Raw genomic sequence first — 23,910 nt, 5'->3', positions numbered from 1 at the left:
TGTGCCATTATTCTACTGTGAGCCTTAGGGTAGGTTAAGTTCTTCACCCTAACATACTTTAACATACCCTTGAGCCTCCCTTTTACCAACGTTGATCACATGGTCAAAGCTGGCGCCTAACATCCAATCAAAGCCGTGAACAAAATTGGCCACCAACAGCTCCACAGTTCGCAATCCCAAGGGCATTCCAGGACACATTCTACGACCGGATCCAAACGGGAGGAGCTCAAAGTTTTGGCCTTTGAAATCGATGGAGCTCCCCAAGAAGCGCTCTGGGTAAAACTGGGTGGGATTCTCCCACACTGCCAAATCCATATGCACAGCCCAAACATTCACCAGGAGAGTGGTTCCCTTTGGAACGGTATAACCGGCAATTGTGGCTTCCTGGGTGGCCATGCGTGGGAAAAGGAGCACTCCTGGAGGATACATTCTAAGTGTCTCCTTGAGAACAAGCTGGAGATAGTCGAGCTTTGGGATGTCGGATTCTTGGACCATCTGGTCACTGCCTACGACTCGGTCAAGCTCCTCCCGGAGCTTGATCAAAACCCGAGGATTATGCATCACCAAGGCCATGATCCATTCGATTGTGGTAGCAGTAGCGTCAGTCCCAGCCATAAGCATCTCCTGGAATGAAAGTTATAGCAATCACAAAGTACATAAGAAGAAGTCTTACCAACAGATTTGCTTTAACGTGTGTTTCCCCCTGGGCATTATTTCCGTAGAACTCAAGCATGATATCAAGGAAGTCCTTGCATTCCCGTGTCGTTTCCTTGTGCTCGTCAATGATCTTTCGCAAGAACTTCTCTTGTCTCGCATGGATTTGTTTGTACCGAGGGATCTACCAGTCCAGCCATCTTAAATACCACGGTACGAGGGTGCTAATGCACGAGGGATTGATCACCAGGTCGACAATGGAGAGCAGAATCTCTTTGAATTCTAAAGCGTCGGAGTCGACTTCGTCTTCACCAAAGTACCTCTTGCTCATCAAAATCCTGGACATATTGTTGAAAGCAAAAATGGAGAACAGCACGGGCTTGCTGTTCCTGAAAGACTTTAAGATCTCTCCCAAGGCATGGGAGAGCTCCTCCTTTCTCATCCACGCAAATGAATCGATGGACTTGGCTGTGAAGAGCTCCATGGAACACAGCTTGCGAGTGTCTTTCCAGTACTTCCCATATGGAGAAGTTCCAAATCCCGAATAGTTATAGCTGAAGTGGTCGCCTAAAACCATGTATGGCCTGGAACCAAACTTTATGTCGTGTGTGGTAAATACTTCCTTGATTATCTTCTGGCTAGAGATAACCACAGTGGGCGTCATTCCCATCTTCAAGAACACAATGGGGCCATACTTTCAGGAGATAGATTGTAAACACCTATGTGGGGGCTTTCCTGCTAGTAAATGAAGGTGGCCGATCAGGGGCAGTCCCCATGGGCCTGAGGGGAGGTTTTTGAAAGATCTGTAGCTCCATGATAGAACTAAGAAGAGAATAAAAGCTACAAAGAGCACAACTGGGAGGATTTCCATGAACGCAAAACCTCTTACGCTGCCAATTGGGAAATTGCTTCTTTATACAGCTGGAAGATCATATATTCTACGGTGGAACAGTGATTCTAGCAAGAGTCAACTGTGAGAATTGAACTAAAGTCCAAGGCTGCGCATGGAGATCTACGACTTGTATTGTACCTTGGAGCTCGTTTTGAGGAAAATGTAGCCACTAGCTCACGTCCAAAACTCGCAAACTCGTCAGCCGGCTGTGAATCCACTGTCCATTCTTGGTTTCCTTCATATCAACCAATCAAAGAATAGAAGCTTCAAGCTTGTCAGACCGATATCTCGCGGTACGTCCAAAACACGGAACTCGCATTTAAGCTTGTCAGCTGAGACGGCTTGTAGCCACCCTGTATCGGGATTTGCTTGCAGATGTGCGGCGGGCAAAGCACGAAGCTCTTTCTCGACTCATGCTTGCAATCAAGACCATGCACCGTCTTCAACTTCGTGTACACCAGTTCTTTGGTTCGCGGTCAGTGCGATATGATGAGCTCAACATAAACCAAACGACAACCATCCTTCGACAGGCCCTGGATGACAAGAACAAGGACTATCATTCTTCTCGGCTTCTCGGATTGGAGCTTTCGAGACAGTAATCTCGACGGAGAAAGCTGGGCCTTCAATGCTGGGGATCACACCAGTTCCTGCATCCGCATGTCAGTTGGCATGCTGCAGCTCAAGCTCGTTCCTTCATAAATGACACACTCTCAAAATATAGCCCTTGAATGACCCGTGATGCAAGACCGCCCTCTTCGCAGCTCGCTGATCATTACTTCGATCCAGACTTTGAAGGCAATGCATGACATTCTTGAGTGCCTAATCAGCGGGAACTGCCGGAAGAATCCAGCCCCTAAACTCCGAGTCCATGTCGCAGTGCCGGAGGAACCGGCGCACGCCTTATGTTACCAATCCCATGATGCCTCTCATAGCCGTATAAAATACATAGGACGTTATTTGTCGGTACGTTTGATTTGTTCCACGTGCCCTAAGCGGAGACTTCCCATCCAGCTCCTCCCCCCTAGGACCCCGGAGCTCGCAGACAAGCTTGCAAGCTACAGCACCGAGGCTTCCATGGTGCTCTATCTCGAAGAATGTACGCTCGCAAGGCTGCAGTAGCAGACGTAAACTCCCAGCTGGCGACTTCCCCGTGCACGATGCCCGGACAAAGCAAGAGTATTATGCTGTAATGGATGCCTGTGCTTCATTAGTTTGAGAAATGCATAAGAACGAAGACTTCCTCGTCCAACATGTTCCTTAGCTCGTTGATGTGCGCATACACTGATTCATGCGTACCTCCCATGAATTCCACCCGCTCACGTCCCTGGGTACAGTACCTTAGGACATAATACAAATTAGTGCTGCTTAACAAATGATGCCCTACCTCTAGAATCTAAGCCCGTGATTACTCAGGCATCTCTTCACACACAGTGACATTGCCTCCTCATAAAGAAAAGATATGAACGAGAGAGCAACCCAGCAGACTATGATTACAATGATATCAGTGGGATTTTTACTAGTATTTAAAATTAGGACGCCCACAACAATCTTTGTGATCTAAGCTAACGAAAATAAAATTTCAGAAGAAACTAGTAATTGATAAATAAAATCAAAATAATCAAAAGATTAAGAGATATACACTGAGGAACCCAAAGAGCATGTTAAGACAAGATGCCTCATCGAGACAATACCATTGGGTGATGAATATAAAGAAGTGGTGGCAAGGATAGGCCGCATTCCACTGAAAAACCATGCACCTGCTTATGGTTCTGGAAATGAGACTAAGAATACAAATTATTTTGGTTTGCTGAAAAAATCAAGTTGTTACGTAACAGATGAAACTAAACTGGATGAGACTTGAAAGTTGGACATTTAGACTGCAACAGAAATTTATGCAGTTCTTTTTCTAGACTGATGTCAAATATGATCCAACAAATGACAAATGTGGCATGTTCAGCTTGATGCTAGATGGATGCTAATCTTCCATGTATCGCTTCAAAGGATATACCATGGAGTGTTAAGGTTAAGGAGCTTAGATGAATGGCTTCACTGCAAGAGAGAGAAAGCTGAAATTATCGAAGAGACAGATAGATCACTTTAAACAAGACATATTCAGAAGGCAAACTTCCGCTTCTTGTTCACACTCCTGGATAAAAAAAGTTAGTTTCGCACACTTCACCGTTTCGCTCGATGTCATTGACAATCTCGACATCTTCACCTCCTCTGACACGGAACGGGAACATTGTACTGCAGCAACGCTTTTTGCACTAGCAATACCTGCATTGTTCGTTCCTTAAGTATGAGCGGCTACAAAAGCATATGCAACGAACCTTTCACAGCTTGTTTTGTTACCATAGCTCTGGAAGCCGAACTGGTCATAGCTCGATTCCAGCAGGAGGAAGCAGAGTACAAACTCGGGCGGTATACTGGTACCGGCATAGATATTGTTCCATGGCACGCTGCTAAAGTTCGTTGCACCAGCGTCCTAGGAAGAAAAGTGTAGTCCACAGCCCCATTATTCTTGATCACTGGCCTCCATACATAGTGGATAGCATCGGCACCTGCTATCGTTCGCAATTAGCCAACCAATGGGAACTCAGCTCAGCAGTAACTCATTTTCCTCCAGTAGAACGATTTTCAAATCTCCTTTGTAGTATCGCAACAACCTTGGTCTCGGTTCCAAAGGCTGGCAACCATCGCATGCAATCCACTTTAGATCACAAGATTTCCCCGATCTTCAGATTTGCAGTTTCTAAAATAGGTCATATCCGGTGAAAATTAAAAGTAAAGGTTAATAACATTAATTTATGTATAGTGGACCCAAACATTTTTCCGTTTTGGCAAAGATCCCAAAGAATATTCCCCTACTGTTTCCTTCCTCTACCATCAACCTAAGAAGAATTAGTAAATGTAAAAAAGGAACTGTTAGGCAGCATTGGTCCAAGCAGTACATAAGCAACGGAAAGCTCCTAAAATACAGAGCCTCGAAGCACCTCATATTCAGTCTGCATGAAGTGCTCCAGGTCTATCGGTGAATTGAGCCTGGACTTTTACATTGCAAAAGTTGAGGTAGTAATCTAGGAACGAAGAGCTCTTGGCAGGATATATCCTCCCCTTGCATGCTTCTTAAGAGGCGATTGCAACAAGAAACCAAAAAAGTAATATCATAAAAATCTAGGTTGTAGTACTAGTGATTCCTGTTCGCTCTCTTGTTCGTTTCATAACCTGTGAGTGTTTTAGCAGATAAACAATGCTGGGTTGGCAAACAAATAAAAAGATGGCGCTCCACAACATCGTCAAGAACCCACCAAGAAATCCCACTACAAAGGCCCCATTGGAGACGTTCTCCTTCCACCAAGTTACACCATCGCCCACGTCCACGAGGCCATCTCCTTCGCACGGCCGCGAGAGAGGCTCCCCGCACAGTCCTGGATTTCCCTCGTAGCTCGACGCGCTAAACTCCAGAGTCTCTGGAATCCTGCCTTCCAAGTCATTAAACACGACCCTCAGATCCTTGAGCAAGTGAAGCCTCGCCAGTCCCCCTGGTATCGTCCCATTGATCCGGTTGAAAGAGAGATCCAGCATTGCCATGGACGTCATCTCTCCCAGAGTCCATGGAATGCCTCCAGACAGCCGGTTGTGTGACAAGTTGAGCTCCCGGACTCCAGCCAGCTTTCCCAAGCTTGCGGGAATCTCACCGGTGAGCTGGTTCGCCGACAAGTCGAGCACCCCTGGCACCTCCAACTCCCTTGCGTATTGCTGGTACGTGTGTCCATCCAAGGAGGCATCCATATCCTTGGACACAGTTCTTCGGTATGCATCGGTGGAGTTCTCCGGAAACACTCCCGACGGTGTCATGGGCGATATGTTGAGAGCCTGGTTCTTGTCCGTGGTCTGGAAGCCGGTCAATTCACCGATGGACGCCGGAATCTCTCCACTCAGGAGGTTGGAGGATAGATCCAGTAGCTGCAAGGAGTCACAGCTTGCGAGGCTGCCAGGAATACCACCCGTGAGCTGGTTCTCGGACAAGTCCACCTGTGTCAATCGTCGAAGCTGTCCGAGAGTGGCCGGGATGGAGCCGTCCAGCTTGTTGTTGGAGAGATAGAGTATGGAAAGTTTGGAAAGGTTGCCAACGGAGGGAGGGATGGAGCCTGATAAGCTGTTGCCGTGCAGCCTCATGTCGATTATCTCTGGCGAAGCTGGAGCTGGAATCACTCCGGAGAGCTGGTTTCCGTAAAGGAGCAAACTCCGAAGCTTTGCCATCCTGGCGATGGACTCGGGTATTGCTCCATGGAAGAAGTTCCTCTCGAGGACCAGCTCTTCCAGGTTGGTGCAGTTCCCGAGCTCCTCTGGTATTGCTCCGGAGAGCTGGTTTCCACCGAGCATCAAAACTCTGAGACGCTCAAGCGTGCCAAGCGATCGAGGAACGCCTCCCAGGAGTCTGTTGTTGGAGAGGATCAGCATCTCCATCCTGGGACACTTGGACAGCTCGTCTGGAACGCTTCCTTCAAAGCGGTTCCCGTTGAGTCTCAGCGACCGAAGCCTTGTCAAGTTTCCGACGATCGGTGACAGGATCCCTCGGCTGTTTGTCCTCCCGATTCCCAGAAACTCGAGCTGAGTCATGTTCCAGAGCTGCTCCGGGACCGGACGGTCCGAGGTGTTGTTGAAACCAAAGAGTTGCAAGGTGGCCAAGCGCGGGAGCTGAAGCAGCGACACTGGAATCGAGCCATGCATGAGCGAGTTTCCGTTGATATCAAACCACTCGAGCTTGCTGTTGTTGCCGATCTCAGGAGGAATTGGCCCCTCCAGCCGCTGCAAGCTATACAGCGAGAGCGCCACCAGGTTTTCGAGCCGTCCAAGCTCATCTGGTATCCTCCCGCCCAGAGAATTCTCCCCGAGCGCCAAGAGCTCGAGAGACGAGCAGTTTGCAAAAGCTGGTGGAATGAGCCCTTCCAGCCGGTTTCTCTCCACGAAGAATACTCGCAGCTCCTGCATAAACCCAACTTCCTGCGGAATCTCCCCTTCAACACCATTGCTCGTCAGCCAAATCTCCTGGAGCTTCGAGCAGTTCGCAAGGGACGGAGGAAGAGAACCTGACAAGCGGTTGTTGTCCAGGACGAGCATCTCCAACCTCTGGAGCGCTCCCAGCTGGGGCGGTATCGGACCTTGAAGCTGGTTTTGCTGGGCGTTGAAAAAACGAAGAGCGCTGCAGTTGCCGAGATCCCGAGGCAAGCTCCCAGTCAGTCTGTTACCCGAGACGTCCAAAGCTTGCAAGCTTTGCAGCAGCCCGAGCTCCGCAGGAAGAGATCCGACCAGCCGGTTTTTGCTCACGTCCAAGACTCGCAAACTCGCCAGCTGCCCGAGTGCCACCGACGAGATCTCACCTGTGAATCCATTTCCTGCCAGATGAAGCTCCACCACCTCTGAATCGTCACTGTTGCAAATCACTCCCTTCCAGTCGGTGCATGCTCGATTGGAGTTTTCCACAGTCCAGTCTGAGGTGTTTCCCAGTCCCAGGAGGCTCCTTTTCAATGCAACCAAGACCCCAGCTTTGTGTGCGTTGAGTGACGCTGTAGAGGATCCAAGCATGCTCAACAGGATCAGCCAGATCATGAGTTCCATCATCTGCAACTTGTTACTACTTCACTCCTCTTCCGGATTTTGATGGAGAGCCCTGCAATCCATCAGTCAGTCAAGGTGCGCCACAAAGACACGAAACGATAGGAACTTTTGACTTTGCGACGTACCTTTATGCGGCGCGATTTTCTTGTTCTGACTTTGTCCCCCGCCAACTGAGCCCACCACGTGGACATATGGTGAAACAAAAGAAACGTAACTTCACCAGTGATCCCCACACGAGCAGGCTCCCTTCTCAAAGTGGTGGAACCGGCTCCCATCTCTCACAAAAATCCTCTTCTCAGTGACATCTGAGAGGAGCTTGATCGCAGAGTGGCAGTCGGAGCCCACCCGGTGGCTGTTGACGACTCTCAGCGGACGAGAATCGTCTGGATCTTTGGCAGCGATCAGTCCGTAGGCGATGGCAAGCCTTTCGCTGTGGAAGCACAGGCTACGTTGTTTCTCCTCCTCGCTTGTGCCACCCTGCTGCTCCAAGTAAACTCCCTCGTGTCGGGGACGTATCCAGCTTGTTTCATGGGCTCTAAAAGTTCCAGCAGCAGGGACCGGACCTCTCCATCGTCTGGCCGTCGTGACCCTCTTGCTGCTCGTCTCTACCACCACTCGTAAACATGTGTAGCTCGCTGTCAATCTCGATGCAGCTTACTGCCACTGGCCTCGTCACTCCGTGCTCCTCCATCTCCTTCCGGACTCTTCGAGCGTCGTCAAATCACTTGGCAGCCGCGTACATGTTGGAGAGGAAGACGTAAGGGAGAGTCTCTGCCGGTGCTAGCTCGAAAACTTTCCTGGCGGTTCTCTTGCCACGATCCAAGTCACCGTGGCACTTACAACCCGACAGTAAAGTCATCCAGGCCCCTGCATCTGCTTGATATGGCATAGTTTCCACCAGCTCTTCGGCGTCTCCCAGTCTTCCCGAGCGGCCCAGAACGTCCACCATGCAAAGGTAGTGCTCCACCAATGGTACCACCCCGTGGTCCATCACCAAAGACTGGAGGAAATCTCGACAATCAGCCACGAGTGAAGTATGGCTGCAAGCAACCAGGACGCTCACGAACGTGATTCCGTCGGCTGGAATACCCTCCTGCTCCATCTTCCTGTAAATCCTGAGTGTGCCTGTTTCTTAAGACCGTGCTGTGTGAAGGCGGCAATCATCGCATTGCAAGAGAAGGCGTCTCTCGTCTTCATCCTGTTAAACACGCTCCTCGCGTCGTCCAGGCTTCCACACCTCGCGTACATGCTGAGCAAGGAAGTCTCCATCTGCGGGGACGCGAGATTGGCTTCCACGACTCGGTGATGAATCTCTCGGCCTTCGTCCAAAGCTCCCAGCAGTGCGCAGGCATTGAGAGCACTGGAGAAGCTCACACCACTCGGCTCCACGTCCATCCTCTTGAAAAGGTTGAGAGCCTCCTGTGGATTCCCATGCTGAGCGTAGGCCGCGATCATCGAAGTCCAGGAGATCACGTTCCTAGCCGTCATGGAGTCGAAGACCTTCCGAGCTTCCACCGGGCTCCCACACTTCCCATACATTGTCACCAGCGCGTTCTGGACGACAACGTTCGTGTCGAATCCCCGCGAAGCCAGGTGCCTGTGGACCTTCCTCCCCTTCTCCAAGTTCCCCAGCCCTTCAACAGCACCCAGGATGGTGGCGAACGTATAAGCGTTCGGTTCGATAGCCTCCACCTTGCTCATCCTGGAGAAGAGCTCCAGAGCTTCCGCGTGCTCCCCAGCCTGGACGTAGGCCGATATCATCGCCGTGTAGGACCTGACGTTCCTGGCTTTCATCCCCTCGAACACCTTCCTGGCCTCCACCATCTCGTCACACTTGAGATACATGTTGAGCAGAGAGTCCTGTAGAACATCGTCCTGCGGAACCTTGGACGCTAGAATCCTCTGGTGGATCGCTCGTCCATCAGCCAGGCCCGCAACACTAGCACAGCCACCAAGAGCGCAAGCGAAAGTCACCACGTTGGGTTCCACCCCGTCGGCGATCATCCTCCTGTACAGCACCACCGCCATCTCTCCCCGCCCGGCGCGAGCATACGCCGCGATGATCGACGACCACGCGAATAAGTCCTTGATCTCCATCCCCTCAAACACCCTCTTCGCATCGTCGAGGCTGCCACACTTACCATACATCTGGAGCAAGGCCGTCTCGAGCGGGATGTCCGTCCGGAAGCCCGTGATGATCAGGTGCTCGTGGAGCCGCCGCCCCTCCTCGAGCGCCTGGAGCTTGGTGCAAGCCGCCACCAAGCTCGTCACTATAAACTTGTCCGCGACGATGCCTCGCTCCTCCATCTCCCCCCAGAGCTCCAGCGATTGCAAGGGGCGGCCCCCCCTCACGCACGCCGCGATCATGAAGTTGCCCAGGTACCTGTTCACCATGAGATTATTCTCGACAATGTGCTTGTGGACTCTCCTACCATCTTCCAGGGATTTGTGGCGGCAGCACCAGCGGAGGAGCGATCCATAGCCCAGCGCTAGATCGCTCACATTCTGCCGGTCAATCTCCGCCAGGCATTCCCGGCGCTGGACCGCTTCAAGCTCGGGATGGCATTCTTCGCCATCGCGGTAGCTCAAAGATGCCGCTCGGCATGGAACTGCATCACACAATCCCTTGCCAGCACGCCATTGAGCTCCGTGCGCGCAATCCGCGGCAGCTTCTCCCTGCCGCCGCCTCGCGGTCGCCGTGCCGCGGCTACGGAAGAACCCTAATTTCCGGTGTGTAAGTTCTTGATCCCGAGCTTAAACGTAGCAAAGCTGCTCGTCGTCATATAGTCATATAGCGGCGAGATTCAGAGCCACAGCCAAGAGCCTATGATATATGTGCTAGCTCTAAGCTAGATTACGTTTTCAAATTTGTAGTACTTCCGATTCGCTCAGTGCCAAAGGTCTAACTAAACGATGAAAACACAAAATGAAAGTGATCACGAGATCGGCCTGGAAGACATCCATGAGAGCATTCTTCGAAACCAGCTCCAGCATCTACAATAAAGGCACTTACCTGAGCCGGAGTGATGACAATCTTTTCATTGCGGAGGTTGCCGATGTTCTCAACTTTCATTGCCTTCCATCGCGAAAATCCACCTTTAACATTGAGTTGTTGCATAACCAGTGGAAGACGGTGGAGTCGTAGATTCGTGAGCAGCTCCTTGGCCACCAGCCTCTCGACGCTCGAGTAGACGTTTGCCATGGCTCCAGATGCTTGGAACCCACGATGATATCATGATAGTGCTGGGCTAGTATATTAAATCGCCAGAAAATGTGATGACTCTATACACTCTCAAGCTCTCCCTGACAACGTGGTAACCCATACTTGGAGCGCATTGGCTCGAACAAGCCTTCCCGACGTCCTCAGGAGAGCCCATGATATGAAGCTATCGAAGCAAAGGTACAACCACTACTGCTGAACAAACAGTTTCATTTCCATTTCTTTGTTTCTACTTTTTCTGATATAGGCGGGGATTTAATGATCTGACTCACCAAAGTTGAAAAACCAAAAAAGGCTCACCTGATCAAATATTTCCAAGCAGACATTTGTGATCTAGCAAACTGTTTCAGCAGCTTCAGCACCTACAAACATGGCAGTTCCACATCTATGATCGACAACTTATGCCAGCAGGAGTGACGAGATCTTCAGTGTTGACCACCAAGACTTTTGTGCTGCTGAGCACAATGAAATTTGAGAGCATTGGAAATGTCAGGATCATCAGTTGGCATAAGGTGTTAATACTGATCCACTAAGGTGAACTAATATATATTATGTTTAATAAAAGAATATTATGTGTATCTCATTCAAACACATTTCATTAGAAAAAATTGTTGGCTGAGAATAAGAGATTTTAACAATAATTAATTTTTATATTTTCTCCTTACCATTTTGGAAGCTTAATATTCCTTTGTTGTTCTTTAGAACAAGTGTGTAGAACTTAAGAGTTTTTTTATCTAGTATCTGGCAGTGTATATTCTTAAAATATTCATTATTTTGTTGAGAAAAAATTTAAAGAAATATATTCATGGAATATAGAAAGGGAATATAAAAATATGTATATCAATTAGCCTAAAAACCTTAGTTTATATATAGGAGCGAGCGGTTTAGATTGAAACCAATTCAACACCTATCAAAATCCCACAGTATATAATACTGTAATTGTACACTTGGACTTTATATCATCCCCTCCTCTCAGAACAATGTCCTCGAGGTCCTAAGGGCCCGAAAACTCTCTCACAGCCTATATCCCCATCGTGTAACTAGCATGCAGTGAAGGCCGTCCAGGCAACATTGTCGCATGGCGGGCCAAATCCTTGGCGAGCACCCACTCGCACCACACACCCCGCCGACCAGCACGCTGCTCTAGTGTGGCAGCACGCCAAAGTCGATGCAGCGCCATCTGGGGTCCAAATCGCCGCAGTGCTTGCAAGCAAGAAGAGCGCTCAAGAACAATGTCTCATAGGGCCAAACCGACGTAGCAGCACGCTTGCAATCCCCACAGCTCGAGCACCACGCTATCATGGGGCACTGTGTCCAAGACTATCAAGCAACCGGAACGTCCGATCCTGGCAGTCCAGACGTTTCTTTCTGGCATTCTCACAAAGGTGGCCTCCGCTTCCAGAAGATAGATATATGCACAGGCGGTCCGTCTGGAGTCCGAGGTAGTGGACAAAACGCCCGTGGTCGTGAAGATGCTGGCTGGAGCTGGATTCGTGGGCGATGCCAGGAACGTTTTTGAGAGCTGCAAGAGTTCGCGTAAGGATCCGGTGTCGTGATCAAGGCATATGCACAGCATGGAAACATGGTGGAAGTTATCGATATTTTTTGAAATGATCGATCAACTGGACGTGGTTTTGTCGTCGTCGACCATCATGGTTCTCATGATATAATCTTCGTCATCCATTTGCTCCTGCACCATGTCAATGCTTGTGATTTCCATCGAGTCTCGAGGCAAAACCTTTCTGGCCATTCCCTGGTAAAACGATGTTAGAGTGTTTAAAAGTTTGACCGGGGAGGAAAGAGACTACCTTTCTTAGCGTATAAAAATAATAGTGGAACGAGTCTCCAAAGGTTGAGTACTCCATGGACCACTCGAAGCCACTGGCCTCGAAAAAGGGGCGCCGAAAGTGAGGCTGTCAAGGCAAAGAGTTAAAAAGAGAGTAGAAGCTCTAAGATCAAAGTCTTTCTTGCCTGGCCAAATGCTATTGAGATGAAAACACCATTCGCTCCAAGAACTCGGTGTACCTCTTTGAGCGTCACGTCAACTCGGGCTCTTGTTTGGGGCTCTGGATCCCAGGGACTCCCGCTGTCCACGAAGAGAACATCCTGTTTGTTCCTTTAATTTTGATCCGATATAAAAGACAAACACTATCTCTGTATCATACCATCACTCCCTTCTCGATCACAATGTCGAAGCTCGCGTCCTTGAATGGCATGTCCATGATATCAGCTACAAGAACTTTGATGCCTGGAGAGACAAGAATGACAAAGTTGAAAAGAAGAAATGCCGAGAAGAATACCATAGTTCAAGTCGAAGCATCTCCATCGCTTGCTCTCCACAGCCACAGGCGAGAGATCAGTAGCTGTGATGTCCGTGAAGCCGTCTTGGTACATATCTTCGCTCATGCGCGAGTTGCCACATCCAAGTTCCAAAATCTAGTGTGAACTCCTCCTCTACATGAGGAAACCAGTGCCTTGCTTAGCCAAACACGTACCTTTGCGTTTTTGCCACTGCAATGAGCGTGGATCAAATGCTGGAACTGGGAGTAGTCCTTGAACCAATTATCCCTACTATCTCACAACCCCCCCACCCCCTCCCCCCGCCCCCCCACTTTCAATAAATAGTAATTAGGACTGAACAAGATTAACACATAGGGTGAGTGAAGGTGTTTAGTAGACATGATAAATTATCATTTGGCAATATTGAGGGATTAATCTCAATACACAAGGGTTTTTGTCAAGCCACTACAATATAAAGTAAAAGAGAACTAAAGCCAAATTGAGTATGCTTAACAAAAAATGCATAAAAGTTATTCATTTGGCTAAGTACAAATCTTAAGCCTAATTTACTAACACTTGAACAAGAGGGGTTGAAAAAAGAACTAACAATACCAACCTTTCACTATTGTGGTAATAAGGAAAAAATATTCAAAAGGACTAATTAATAAGTAATTTTCAATACATGTAATTTTATTCGTGACACTTTCCCCTTCTTAGGGAAGATCAACATTTTCATCGATGCGCACTGTAGTCTAGACCATTACCAAGGAAACAACTTTAGAAAAATTTCACAGTGATGACACTATATGAGAAATGCACCAACTTATGATTTAGGGTAACCTTGTTGTCTAACACAAATGCATTACAAAGTTAGACACCTTCTGGTCATCATTGACAAAAAAATGACTAACAAAGTTAGCCACCCTTGCTACTCTTGTGTCATTTAACTTACAAAAGAGTGATATATCCCTACCCACATGTGACATAAAGAGAGAAGCTATAAACTTTAACCTTTATGAGCAAAGAAATTAAACTAGTCAATAAAGTTTAGATAGAGTATTGTAAATAAGCAATTAGAGTTGTTCACATGGTCACACCCTTTTAATGATATAAGGGACATCAATAGAGAGGCAGGTGATAGTAGCTACCCCATAATTAAAGATTTCATAATGCACACAAAGTGCCGAAGCCAATTTGCCTTCAAATGGAAAGATCAAGAGATGGATAATATTAAAGTCATAGATAATGATATATTAAAGACTTAAATATCAATGAATAAATCTTAGATTAAAAGTTTTCTAAGTAATTTATCATCCAATAAACCAGTATTAGAGTACAAAAACCACCAAGATCATTATCACTATTAAACAAAATTCAATACCTAGTATATCATTAACAAAACTCAATAATAAAACTAAACTATTGAAGATTGCAAATAATATGCTAAACAACTTACGTAAAATAACTCAAAGAACAGAAAGTATCATTGATTGGTAAGTAAAATGCTCGTGAATGTATCATCCAAAGGAAATAATATCCAATCTATTAAAACTAACTATAAAAATAATCAATAGAACAAAATGAATGTGGCAAGACTAACAAATACTTATTTATGCCAACTATCACATTAGCTAGCTTAAATTAATCTTAATCAATAATACAAAGGAACTTAAATTGCTTAAACAAGCGTTAGCAACATTCTACCAATATCTCAAACCCAAAAAGCTAAACCAAACCAAACCATAAAGAATATGTGGTAATATGAAAAGCCAAAAGCCATCAAAGAGAATAATTAACTATCATGAAAGACCATCAATCATCCCATTAATAAAGACATATATAATCATTGTCAAAAAAAGAATCCACCATCTTAAAGAACGACAAATCATTCTAAATCAACAATAATTAAGAAAAACTTTTGACAAGAATAATCAATTATCTTAAATGATAATTAATCATCACTAATGATTATCAGATGTAAATACTAACTTCAATATCAAAGTTAATAAACCAAAAATGCCTTCCCCAACAACTTCTAATAAATTAAACAATAAATATAAAACTCAAAAAACCAAAAGGTTGAAGAAGTTTATAGCCAAGTCTTGCCTAACAATGATCATAAGTCTTGTATGAACTAATTTCAATGCTAAAGAAGTAACGCACAATATCCTCAACACATATATAAGTTAAACTTCATAATGTAAAGCTAATGAAAAGTATTTTTACATCAATCCAAAAGCTAAACACAACAAAGCTATGCTTAATAAGTGATCACCAAACAAATCCTCCATAAATCCATCTATGCATAATAAAATATAACTCACTTCATAACAAGTGCAAAAAGAATCATCAATAATTGATATATCCTACCTCAAATCCTATAAAGAATCAATATCTTTAATGTCGATCAAACGGTTAAAGTGATTGAGAGATTGCTCACCGAAGAGGAGCGTTTCACTCTCGCATTTGCCGCACGGCGGCTTGCATTTTCAGTGTGCCCATCCAAGTTTGCTCCCAAGAGCAAAGGTAATCTTTAAGCACTGCAGAATCACTTTTAACTGTAAAACTGATCAAGATAAATCTGAAAGAAATAAGTAGCCATCACTGGCATCAAGGTGTTGTAAAATGAGCTAATATGAGTAAGATTTAAATAAGATCTCTTTGAAATTTTTCATTTATGTTATTCAGAATTTAATTTGAGCAAAAAATATTAATAATTTACTATTGAAAAAGAAATATTTGTTTTTTCATGTTATGAGGTGGTAGCCATTGGATTGGTTTCAATTTGGACCACTTACTCCTATATATAAATTAATATCTTTGGGTTAATTGATATGCATATTTTTTGTATTCTTTTTCTTTATTTCATGCACTCACATTAGTGGAGATGAAGAGCACTTTTTATTGTCCTTGAGAGTGCTTGGATTTGGGATTTTGGTTTAAATTTAACTTTTGCATTATTTAGATTTAACTTTTTCCATTTTCTTTCTTTTATTCTTTCTTTTTAAGATTTTGGTTTAGATCTCCCTTTCCTTTTAACTTTTTCTTATTTCTCTTCTTTTGCTCTTTCCTTTTTATTCATCTTCAGGGCAAAGCAATAGTCTCCTCCTTCTTTGACTCTGAAGTAGCAATTTGTGCAATTGCTTAATACTATGTAGTTGCAATTGAACAACTAAACTCAGTTGATGGCAATATTCATAACACGTGGTACAATTTTGAGCACAATCACTTGTGGGGATTAGAGTGTTCTCTTAGATATTTTCAAACGCGCATTCGGATATACTAACGATTGTGATAATGCCTTTTAATAATTGTATCATCCTCATCAAAGGCCATTTGAGTCAGTGATGCAATTTGAAATTCGTTTCTAAAGCTTCTCGCTTTGTGGGGAGCGAAATATGTTACAGCAAATCAAGCTAGGACTATCTTGATCTTGTCAAAATTGTGTATGTACTTGCTCTAGCCACCATTGATGATGCTCTTCATTTGACACAACGTTATGAGATGTTTCCTCTTCCACTTCTTACCGCACGTCTTTCAACTCCATTTTTTGTGTGCGATGGTTTTATTTTAATGGAAGTTGATGCTATTATGGCTCAAGTCCAAGGACAAGGAGTTTTCTTGTAGATGAGTCGGGATCCAGAGGAACATCAGAAGGAGGCATCAGTGGATCTGTAGGTGGTACCAATTGTTCCTAATCCCTTTGTATGAAGTGTTTCAACTGCTACACATACACAATTTCTAGAGGATCAGCCTGTTGGACATCATGTTAAACATCATAAACTTGCAGTCTAACATGTTGCAACACCTGATATAATCCCTTCCACTAAGCAAGGAGCTTTTTAGATAAACCACACACCATAAAATGGGGAAAATAGACTAATACTAAGTCATCTACTTTGTACTCTGCAGTTGGATGATAATAGGAGTTATTGTGCTATTATTGTCTCAATTGTATGTAGCCTAGGTGTTTGGTAGACTTTACTCGGATAAGTGGAAGAATGCTTGTCAAATACTGATCCCATAACTTAGCATCGGCAGCTCGTGACAATTATGAAGGTAAACCCAACTCCATTGGTAATATTAGATCATAACTATATAGAAGTTTATATAATGAAGCGCTAACAGAACTCTACACCCTTGTGATATATGCATACCAAAGAGACAGCAAATAACCATCATAATCTGAATGCTGAAAGTTTACGTATTTCGTGATCATCCTTTTGAATGTTTGAATAAGCCATTCCACCAAACCGTCTGATTATGGATGATAAGCACTAGTGAAAGTGTGGCATATCCCAAACCGAGATGTCAAAACATGAAATGTTTTAGCCATAAATATGGGACCATTATCTAAAAGAATCTGCTTTGGACAAGAATGCTAAAACACAACTCAATTAAGGAGGAAGTATCCAACAACAATTGCAGAGATGCTAGCAAAAACACTAACTTCCACCCAATGAGTCAAATAGTTAGAAGCAATAATAATATACTCATTGCTAGTAGTTGATTGTGAAAAACTCCCATAAGATCAAACACCACCAATTTAAATGGATGGGAAATTGCAACTGACTCTAGTTGTCCTTTTGCAGCATGAGGGGGAGTATTACGAGTTTGGCACCAAATACAGCTATGCATATACCAAATAACATTACGTTGCATCTTTGGTTAATACAAAGACTTATGCAGCTTCTTGGTCACACGATGATGTCCTATATGGCCGCCTAGAATAACAGAGTCATGGTAAACATAGAGAAACCGTGGAATAAAGATTGAAGGCACCACTAGCAATAAATGATCATTAGGATTTGTCCCCACAAAATAAAGAAGGCTATTTTCAAAGTGATATTCAGAATGTAAATGCCAGAATGGCAAGTCATTAACAAGTGATGCAGGATTCTCAAACTCATCTCGAAGCTTCTAAATCCACAATAAATGCTAGAATAATAGGCTCATCAAAAATATGAGAAGAGAGTGAAAAAGGAAGAGGAGTTCGAGAAAGGGCATTAGCATTAGCCATAGAACTCCCCAGGCAATGAACAACATCAAAATTATATATCTAAAGCTTCAAAGCCCATTGAGTAGTATGACCAACTAGGTTTTTTTGCTTTAATAATGAAGTAATGGCAGCATAATCACCTTCCAATAACGTCCAAGAACCATGTAGATATGCATAAAGTTTCTCAGATTGCTACTAAACACTCTTTTGTTGTAGAGTAGTTCTCTTCTACTAATTGTAATGTATAGTTTATATATGCAATGGGATGGCATTGAGCAGGCATATTCGGGCTCTCTTGCATCAACACACCTCCAAGACCAATATCAAAAGCATCCCCGCGCAAAATGAAGATCGAGTATAATTAGGATATGCCAAAACTGAAAGAGTTGTCAATAGTTCTTTGAAATACATGAATGCCTACTCACAGTTTGCAAACCAAATAAAAGATGATGTTGATAACTTTAGCAATGCTCGCAATGGTGCAATGTGATCAGAAAGATGATCCACAAAACGACTAAGATACTACACTTTGTTTAGGAAGCGTTGCACATCATTCATACACTTCAAAGTAGGGAACTTTAAAATAGCCACAAGTTTGTTAAGATCAACTTGCAAGCTTTCATAAGAAATACGGAACCCAAGATAAGTCGTGTCCTTGGACCCAAACACGCATTTCAATTGCTTCAGTTTTAAACCAACTTCTCGTAGCCAATCCAACACTTTACGAATATCAGAGACATATTCCTCCCATGTCCCCTTCAAATGAATCAAAACATCATCAATGAATTCAGCAATCACTTTCGGCATATCATAAAGAACCTCTGCTGGAAAGTCACTGGAGCATTGTTCAAACCAAACGGCATCATTAAGAACTTGTACAAACTAAATGATATATGAAAATTTATTTTAAGAATATCTTTTTTAGCCATTGGTATTTGCTAGTATTTAGAAGTAAGATTTAGCTTGGTGAACTAACGACTTTTCCCTAGACAATCCAAGAGATCAACAGTGTGAGGAAGAGGGTACATATCTAGGATTGTCACTTTATTTAATGGATTATAGTCAATATAGAAACAAATACTCCCATCAGGCTTTGTCACTAGATGAGGTTCATATGTCCAAGGACTTTACGACTTTTGAATAACACCATTTTCCAACATCTTTTTGATATTTGCATTTGAAATCTTGATTTCTTTGGGTGACCAACGACAAATAAAAACCTTGATTGTACAAGCATCCTTAGTTGAAATCAGATGATATGTGGCAATCTTGGCCTCAAAAAATAGGTCAAATTCAAAGAGATCGGCATACTCCTTCATGAGCAAGTCAACCATTGGAACACAAAAACCGTCAGAGGGATCGAAAAAGGGAAGAGTGGAACAAGATGGAAACATAGAAGGAAGTAATTGTGAGACACAAATCCCTAAGCTCCAAAGTGGAGCCGAAAAGGTGTTATGTGGTAGTGGCTAAAGTGAAAACCAAACAAGCGTAACACGTTTGGACTAAAAGCTCTGATTTGAAAGGTCAAGAGCAAGAGTGGAACTCCTAACGAAGCGCTCAAGGAACAAGCACAAAGCGAGCAATAAGTGAGTCTCTAAAAAAGGGACACAAGAGGACCAACACATGACACATAAAAGAGTCTGAGATGGAGTTCGAGATAGGCTCAAGATAGAGTCCGAGATGGACCCAAGATGGAGTCTGAGATGGAGTTCAAGATAGACCCGAGATGGACCCGAGATGGAGTCTGAGATGGAGTCCGAGATGGACCTGAGATGAAGTGTTAGATGGACCCAAGATGGAGTCTGAGATAGAGTCCAAGATGGAGTTCAAGATGGAGTCCGAGATGGACCCGAGATGGAGTTCGAGATGGAGTTTGAGATGGAGTCCGAGATGGAACCAAGACCGAGACCGAGACTGAGACCGAGTCCGAGTCCGAAGCCAAGACCGAGACCAAGTCCGAGTCCGAATACTAATACAAGCTGTTGGGTGAAAGCCCAAAACGATCGTCCCCTGGGGGGGGGGGGGGGGGCGCGCTACAAGAGGTTCCAAAAGTATAGTAGGGAGAGTGTGGGGGGGTTGGACTTTAGTGGAGCCAATTTGGCTAGGAAAGGCCATACCCAAGTGTTAAGTGATGGGATAACCATTGGGAAATCCAAGGCTAGAGTGAATATGGACAGACAAGTGGGGTAGCTTGGTGAAGTGTTCAAGAGTTAGCTCTAGTTCCCCCGGGAAATTGAATGGTCAATGCTTCCAGTACAAACATGGGTGGCACTACTTACTTGGATGCCTGGCATGGCTTAACAAAACCTTCCTCTAAGCCCATGGCTAAAGCACCCAAAGGTGGAAGGTGGGGAGAATACCCATGAGGCTCGTGTAGTGCTATGGTGTTCCGAAATGTTGTCCCAAAGCCCCAGACCATGGAAAGGAATAGGAGTGGTTCTCTGGTGTAGTGATCATGGATACGGTCATGTGGTGAGGAAGCCCCAGAGGGCAGTGGGACTTAATGGTTAGGCTTGTGGGCTTTGTCCCAGTGGCAATGTTGGCGAATACGGCCATGGATAAGAAAGGGACTTAGTAGGGACTGTAAAAAGGATATTGGGGAAGGTTGTTCCCCATGTCTGTAAGCATCCTGAGGATGCTAAGGAGTGGATATAAAATGATCACTCATGGACGGATGGCCTAGTCTTTGAGAGACAAAACTGTGATATGCTCTATTTCGTTAAAGTGGGATTTATTCAGTAAAATGGGACTAGGTACAAATTTTCAAGTATTTGAAAATGACGTGAAATTATATGTTTTTTGTCCAGGGGCTAGACATATCTGGGGCATGGTGACTAGCGCGGTGACCTTATGTCCAGACTGAGTCCATCTAGTTGTATAATAAATCTCATTGTCAAGGTGAACAAGCCGAATCTGAAGCTAAAGAAGAGCGATGGCATGCGCGCACACACTATTTGTTTGTTCATTGAGCGTGTGGTGAGCTTTCCAAGATGAACATCATTCCTATTAGCCAGACATATAACTTAATGGTGAGAACATTTAGATATTATTCAATGTTATCTTTTTCTAACGAATCTAATTGTGAAGGTGTAGCAAGAGGCATTGCTAGTCTGGAGAAGTCATTTAACTCATTTGACCCTTAGTGTATTTTCATGAAACTAAATAACATTCATATTATTAAGGAATTTCTCTAGTACCTTTTTTTTACGACATAGAGGCTTGTATTTTTTTCAAAGGTGATTTAGTAAAAGGCCTGAGGGCACATGCCATTCTATTTCTCAGACCGGTATTAAGATATACTAGTGCAAAGGGAAAAAGGTATTTGGTGATCAAGTAAATGGCATGAGGGCACACGCCATTATAAGCCTAAGCGCTAGTGGACACCTCCTTTTTGGTACTCTCAGCGGTACTATCATCCTTCTCCGGGTCAGTTGTTTTGCTTTGGATTGTTGTCTCTGACGTTACTGGGGCGTTCTCGATAGTTGTTAATGTTGCCGTTTGTTCAGAAAAATGATCACCTGGAGTATAGTACGGGGAGTTTGGAAGACTTATATATTCTACATCTTCACCTATCTCCTTCTCCATCTCCTTTTCTGCCTCACTTACAGATTTTGTGCTTGCCATGAGAACGCTCTTCACCCTAAAATATGGAGTTCGTTGTGTTATAAAAGGAAACCAACACACACGCTGCAAGGGAATGATGGTACATAAAGCACGTAAGCCCACAATATGGGTTTATGTGCCATTAATATGGGCCACACGCCATATTATTAGATTTATGCACGTGTGATTGGTAAATGCATATGTCACATCATCTTTGTTTTACCTCACACACTATATCAGGCCTAATGAACCATATCACATGTGCGCACATGCTATATATATGGAGAAGTATTATGCAAGGATAGAAATTCAATGCATGATTGTGGAGAGCAATGGCATGAAGCCACATGCTAAATAACATTTTAGAGAAAGAATTAAAATAAAAACATGCAAACAGTACTAAGTGGACCAAGACTTAGAAGTGCACAATTGAATGAGGTATTTCTAATAAATACTTCACTCACCTCATATAGGAATGGCTACCACTCTCAAATGGCGTATCGCCTCATGCCATCACCTCGCAATTTGTTATAACAATCCGATGAATTCATATTCGGCTTGTTCACCTTGAACTTTAAGTAAGATTTGCTAGAACAACTAAGAATTTATACTTGTTATTTGTATCATCTCACCTAGGAATGGCGTAAGGCCACATGCCATCACGCCTCCTCTGATTCAGATTCGGATTGTTCACCTTGAAATAAAATACATTAGAAACTTAGTAAAGGAATATTAATGAATCTCACCTTGAACCCGGGTTATGAATGCTCTTGCTGCATCTCTTGCATGGTCTGGCAAGGTGATGGTGGCACTCTGCTTCCGCATCCAACCATGCACAACATTATCCACCGATATGCTCATGCTGGGATCCCTTGGATTCAGCACCCATCTCTTTTCTAGGCAATCGTTCGTATATCCGGAACTTGGCTTGAACCACTCCACAGTTACATTGAAGGAGTTAGTTTCCGCGTCCTCCTTTGCATTAGTGATGCAGCGCCCCACCCATATCATTTGTTTTTTATTACTGGGTCTGACAAGCACGACCATTCCTTTGCAAACCTGTACTGGATTGAATGCTGAATCCGGCTTCTTGTTCCTCGGCCCATAATAGTGATCCTCAACATCGTTATCTGTCACTGCATTTCCAGAGGACATTGTTCCGCTACTATCTAGTGCTCTGGGTTCTGGCCAAAAGGACTCTTCCAATTCTTCATATACAACCGGCCCATTTTGGATAGCAGATATAATCTTCTCCCAGTATTCGAGTAAAGGCTTGCACCTCTGAAAATAGGATTCTCCACCAAACACCAACCCCCTCTTCCAGAAGGCAATATGCTGTCTAATCCCGGCCACTATACTTTCCTGGTCTTTGAGTCCATCCGGGTGCATCGGCCGTGGGGAACCCTGAGGAATCATAGGTTCCCCAGTTATGGGATCTCTCTTGAAGAGTTCAATGCCGTCCACTGGCAGCCACACTGTGTCCCATTCTCTCATCTTGTACCTCATCACTGGAGCACCGTCACACATGCTGAAATGAAACTGAAGAGGCTTGGAGTGGCCAATCAGCGTTTCGGATCCGTCCCTGATGTAGCCTCTTACAAACCCCTTAAAGTCTGGAACCTCTGTCAGAAGTGCAGCTTCAACAGTGCCTTTGATGCAATTTTGGAATTCATCGTAGAGTTGTGGGAGGGTGAGGACATTGGATCGCCGGAGGGACTCTGCCAGGTGACTGAACATGGCATCGACGTCTTCATGAGTGTGCCCAACCATGAGAAAGCCAAGTGTAACCGTTTCAAATATGCCTTTGGCAACAAGCATCGCCAAGTACGCGAAGACGTACATGTTTTTGTTCTCACTGCCAGCATTGTCTGTTTGGAGCAGAAGATGGGGTGGAAGGCCACATCGGCCGCAAAAACTTCCTTGAGATTCTGCTTCGTTTGGATGAGGCTGTGCATTCACCGGGCGACCAGCCTCGTCGGAATGGCATGAGGCCTCACGTGATAACCCTACAATCTGACAGCCAACATATTCACTGGGATGGCATGGGGCCCCACGCGATACTGCAAGCCTTTGCTCCTCCTCCAGCTGAACCCTGTATGGGGTTCGATCGACAAGGGCCTTATGCAAGGGTTGGCCGTTCAGCTCAGTCTACGCACTTTGCAGAGACCTTAAGTGTTTTGCTAGGGACGCAATCATCATGTTTGCACCCCCGCCACCCCATAGAGGTACAAAGAAGTTCCCATAGTTCTGGGCACCATGCCCATGAGCGATTATGCCAAACAGAGACACAGGCAGCTGCATGGATGAAGAGATTGCCTTGGGGGCAAGATTGAGTCGAGGTAAGCACGTCTTTTTCTGGTCCATTTTGTCGTGGATGATGCAGAGGTAAGAGTCAGGTCTCTCCATGGAGAGAATCCTGTTATGATAATATGCAGTCCTGCAGCTTCTCTGCTCGATGTTGTGGTCGAGCCGCCTTCTAACCAACTCTCTCGCTCTTGAGCGCTGCAAGAATTCTTCGACAAAGCCATTTTGATAGCAGTGCACTCGTCACACTTTGAAAAGCTGGAGTACTTTCCTATACTCACATCCCTGAACCTGTTGCTCCACAATCTACTAAATCTAGATTGGCTCAGCTTCCTG

The 23,910-nt window shown here is 44.8% G+C and overlaps 2 protein-coding genes and 1 pseudogene across 2 annotated transcripts; all 3 read right to left on the bottom strand.

Moving 5' to 3' along the window:
- Positions 1 to 4,692: 4,692 nt before the first annotated feature.
- On the bottom strand, positions 4,693 to 7,373 carry LOC9646128 (LRR receptor-like serine/threonine-protein kinase GSO1). The gene is made up of 2 exons (XM_024666587.1): positions 7,294 to 7,373; positions 4,693 to 7,220 (listed from the first exon to the last, which is right to left on the bottom strand). Exon 2 carries the CDS (start codon positions 7,169 to 7,171, stop codon positions 4,721 to 4,723), a length of 2,451 nt encoding a protein of 816 aa, XP_024522355.1. The 5' UTR covers positions 7,172 to 7,220; positions 7,294 to 7,373; the 3' UTR covers positions 4,693 to 4,720.
- A 498-nt stretch (positions 7,374 to 7,871) lies between these two features.
- On the bottom strand, positions 7,872 to 10,370 carry LOC9646127 (annotated as a pseudogene).
- A 1,636-nt stretch (positions 10,371 to 12,006) lies between these two features.
- Positions 12,007 to 20,223, bottom strand: LOC9646148 (EEF1A lysine methyltransferase 4). The gene is made up of 7 exons (XM_024666585.1): positions 20,084 to 20,223; positions 12,884 to 12,956; positions 12,689 to 12,824; positions 12,554 to 12,636; positions 12,360 to 12,494; positions 12,197 to 12,301; positions 12,007 to 12,141 (listed from the first exon to the last, which is right to left on the bottom strand). The coding sequence occupies exons 1-7, from the start codon at positions 20,221 to 20,223 to the stop codon at positions 12,007 to 12,009; spliced, it is 807 nt and encodes a 268-aa protein (XP_024522353.1).
- Between the last annotated feature and the right edge of the window lie 3,687 nt (positions 20,224 to 23,910).

The sequence above is a fragment of the Selaginella moellendorffii genome, unplaced genomic scaffold (assembly GCF_000143415.4).
Source record: "Selaginella moellendorffii unplaced genomic scaffold, v1.0 SELMOscaffold_143, whole genome shotgun sequence".
NCBI classification, from domain to species: domain Eukaryota; kingdom Viridiplantae; phylum Streptophyta; class Lycopodiopsida; order Selaginellales; family Selaginellaceae; genus Selaginella; species Selaginella moellendorffii.
Note: the sequence above shows the minus strand (reverse complement) of the source record. Positions and strands in the feature narration are given on the sequence as shown.

Coding starts and splice junctions, on each gene's coding strand:
- LOC9646148 (XM_024666585.1), bottom strand. CDS start 20,223: ATGGCCGTATTCGCCAACATTGCCACTGGGACAAAGCCCACAAGCCTA. Junction 12,637..12,688: donor ATGCTTCGACTTGAACTATG/GTATTCTTCTCG, acceptor TTGTCTCTCCAG/GCATCAAAGTTCTTGTAGCT. Junction 12,142..12,196: donor ATTTTTATACGCTAAGAAAG/GTAGTCTCTTTC, acceptor TCGTTTTACCAG/GGAATGGCCAGAAAGGTTTT.
- LOC9646128 (XM_024666587.1), bottom strand. CDS start 7,171: ATGATGGAACTCATGATCTGGCTGATCCTGTTGAGCATGCTTGGATCC.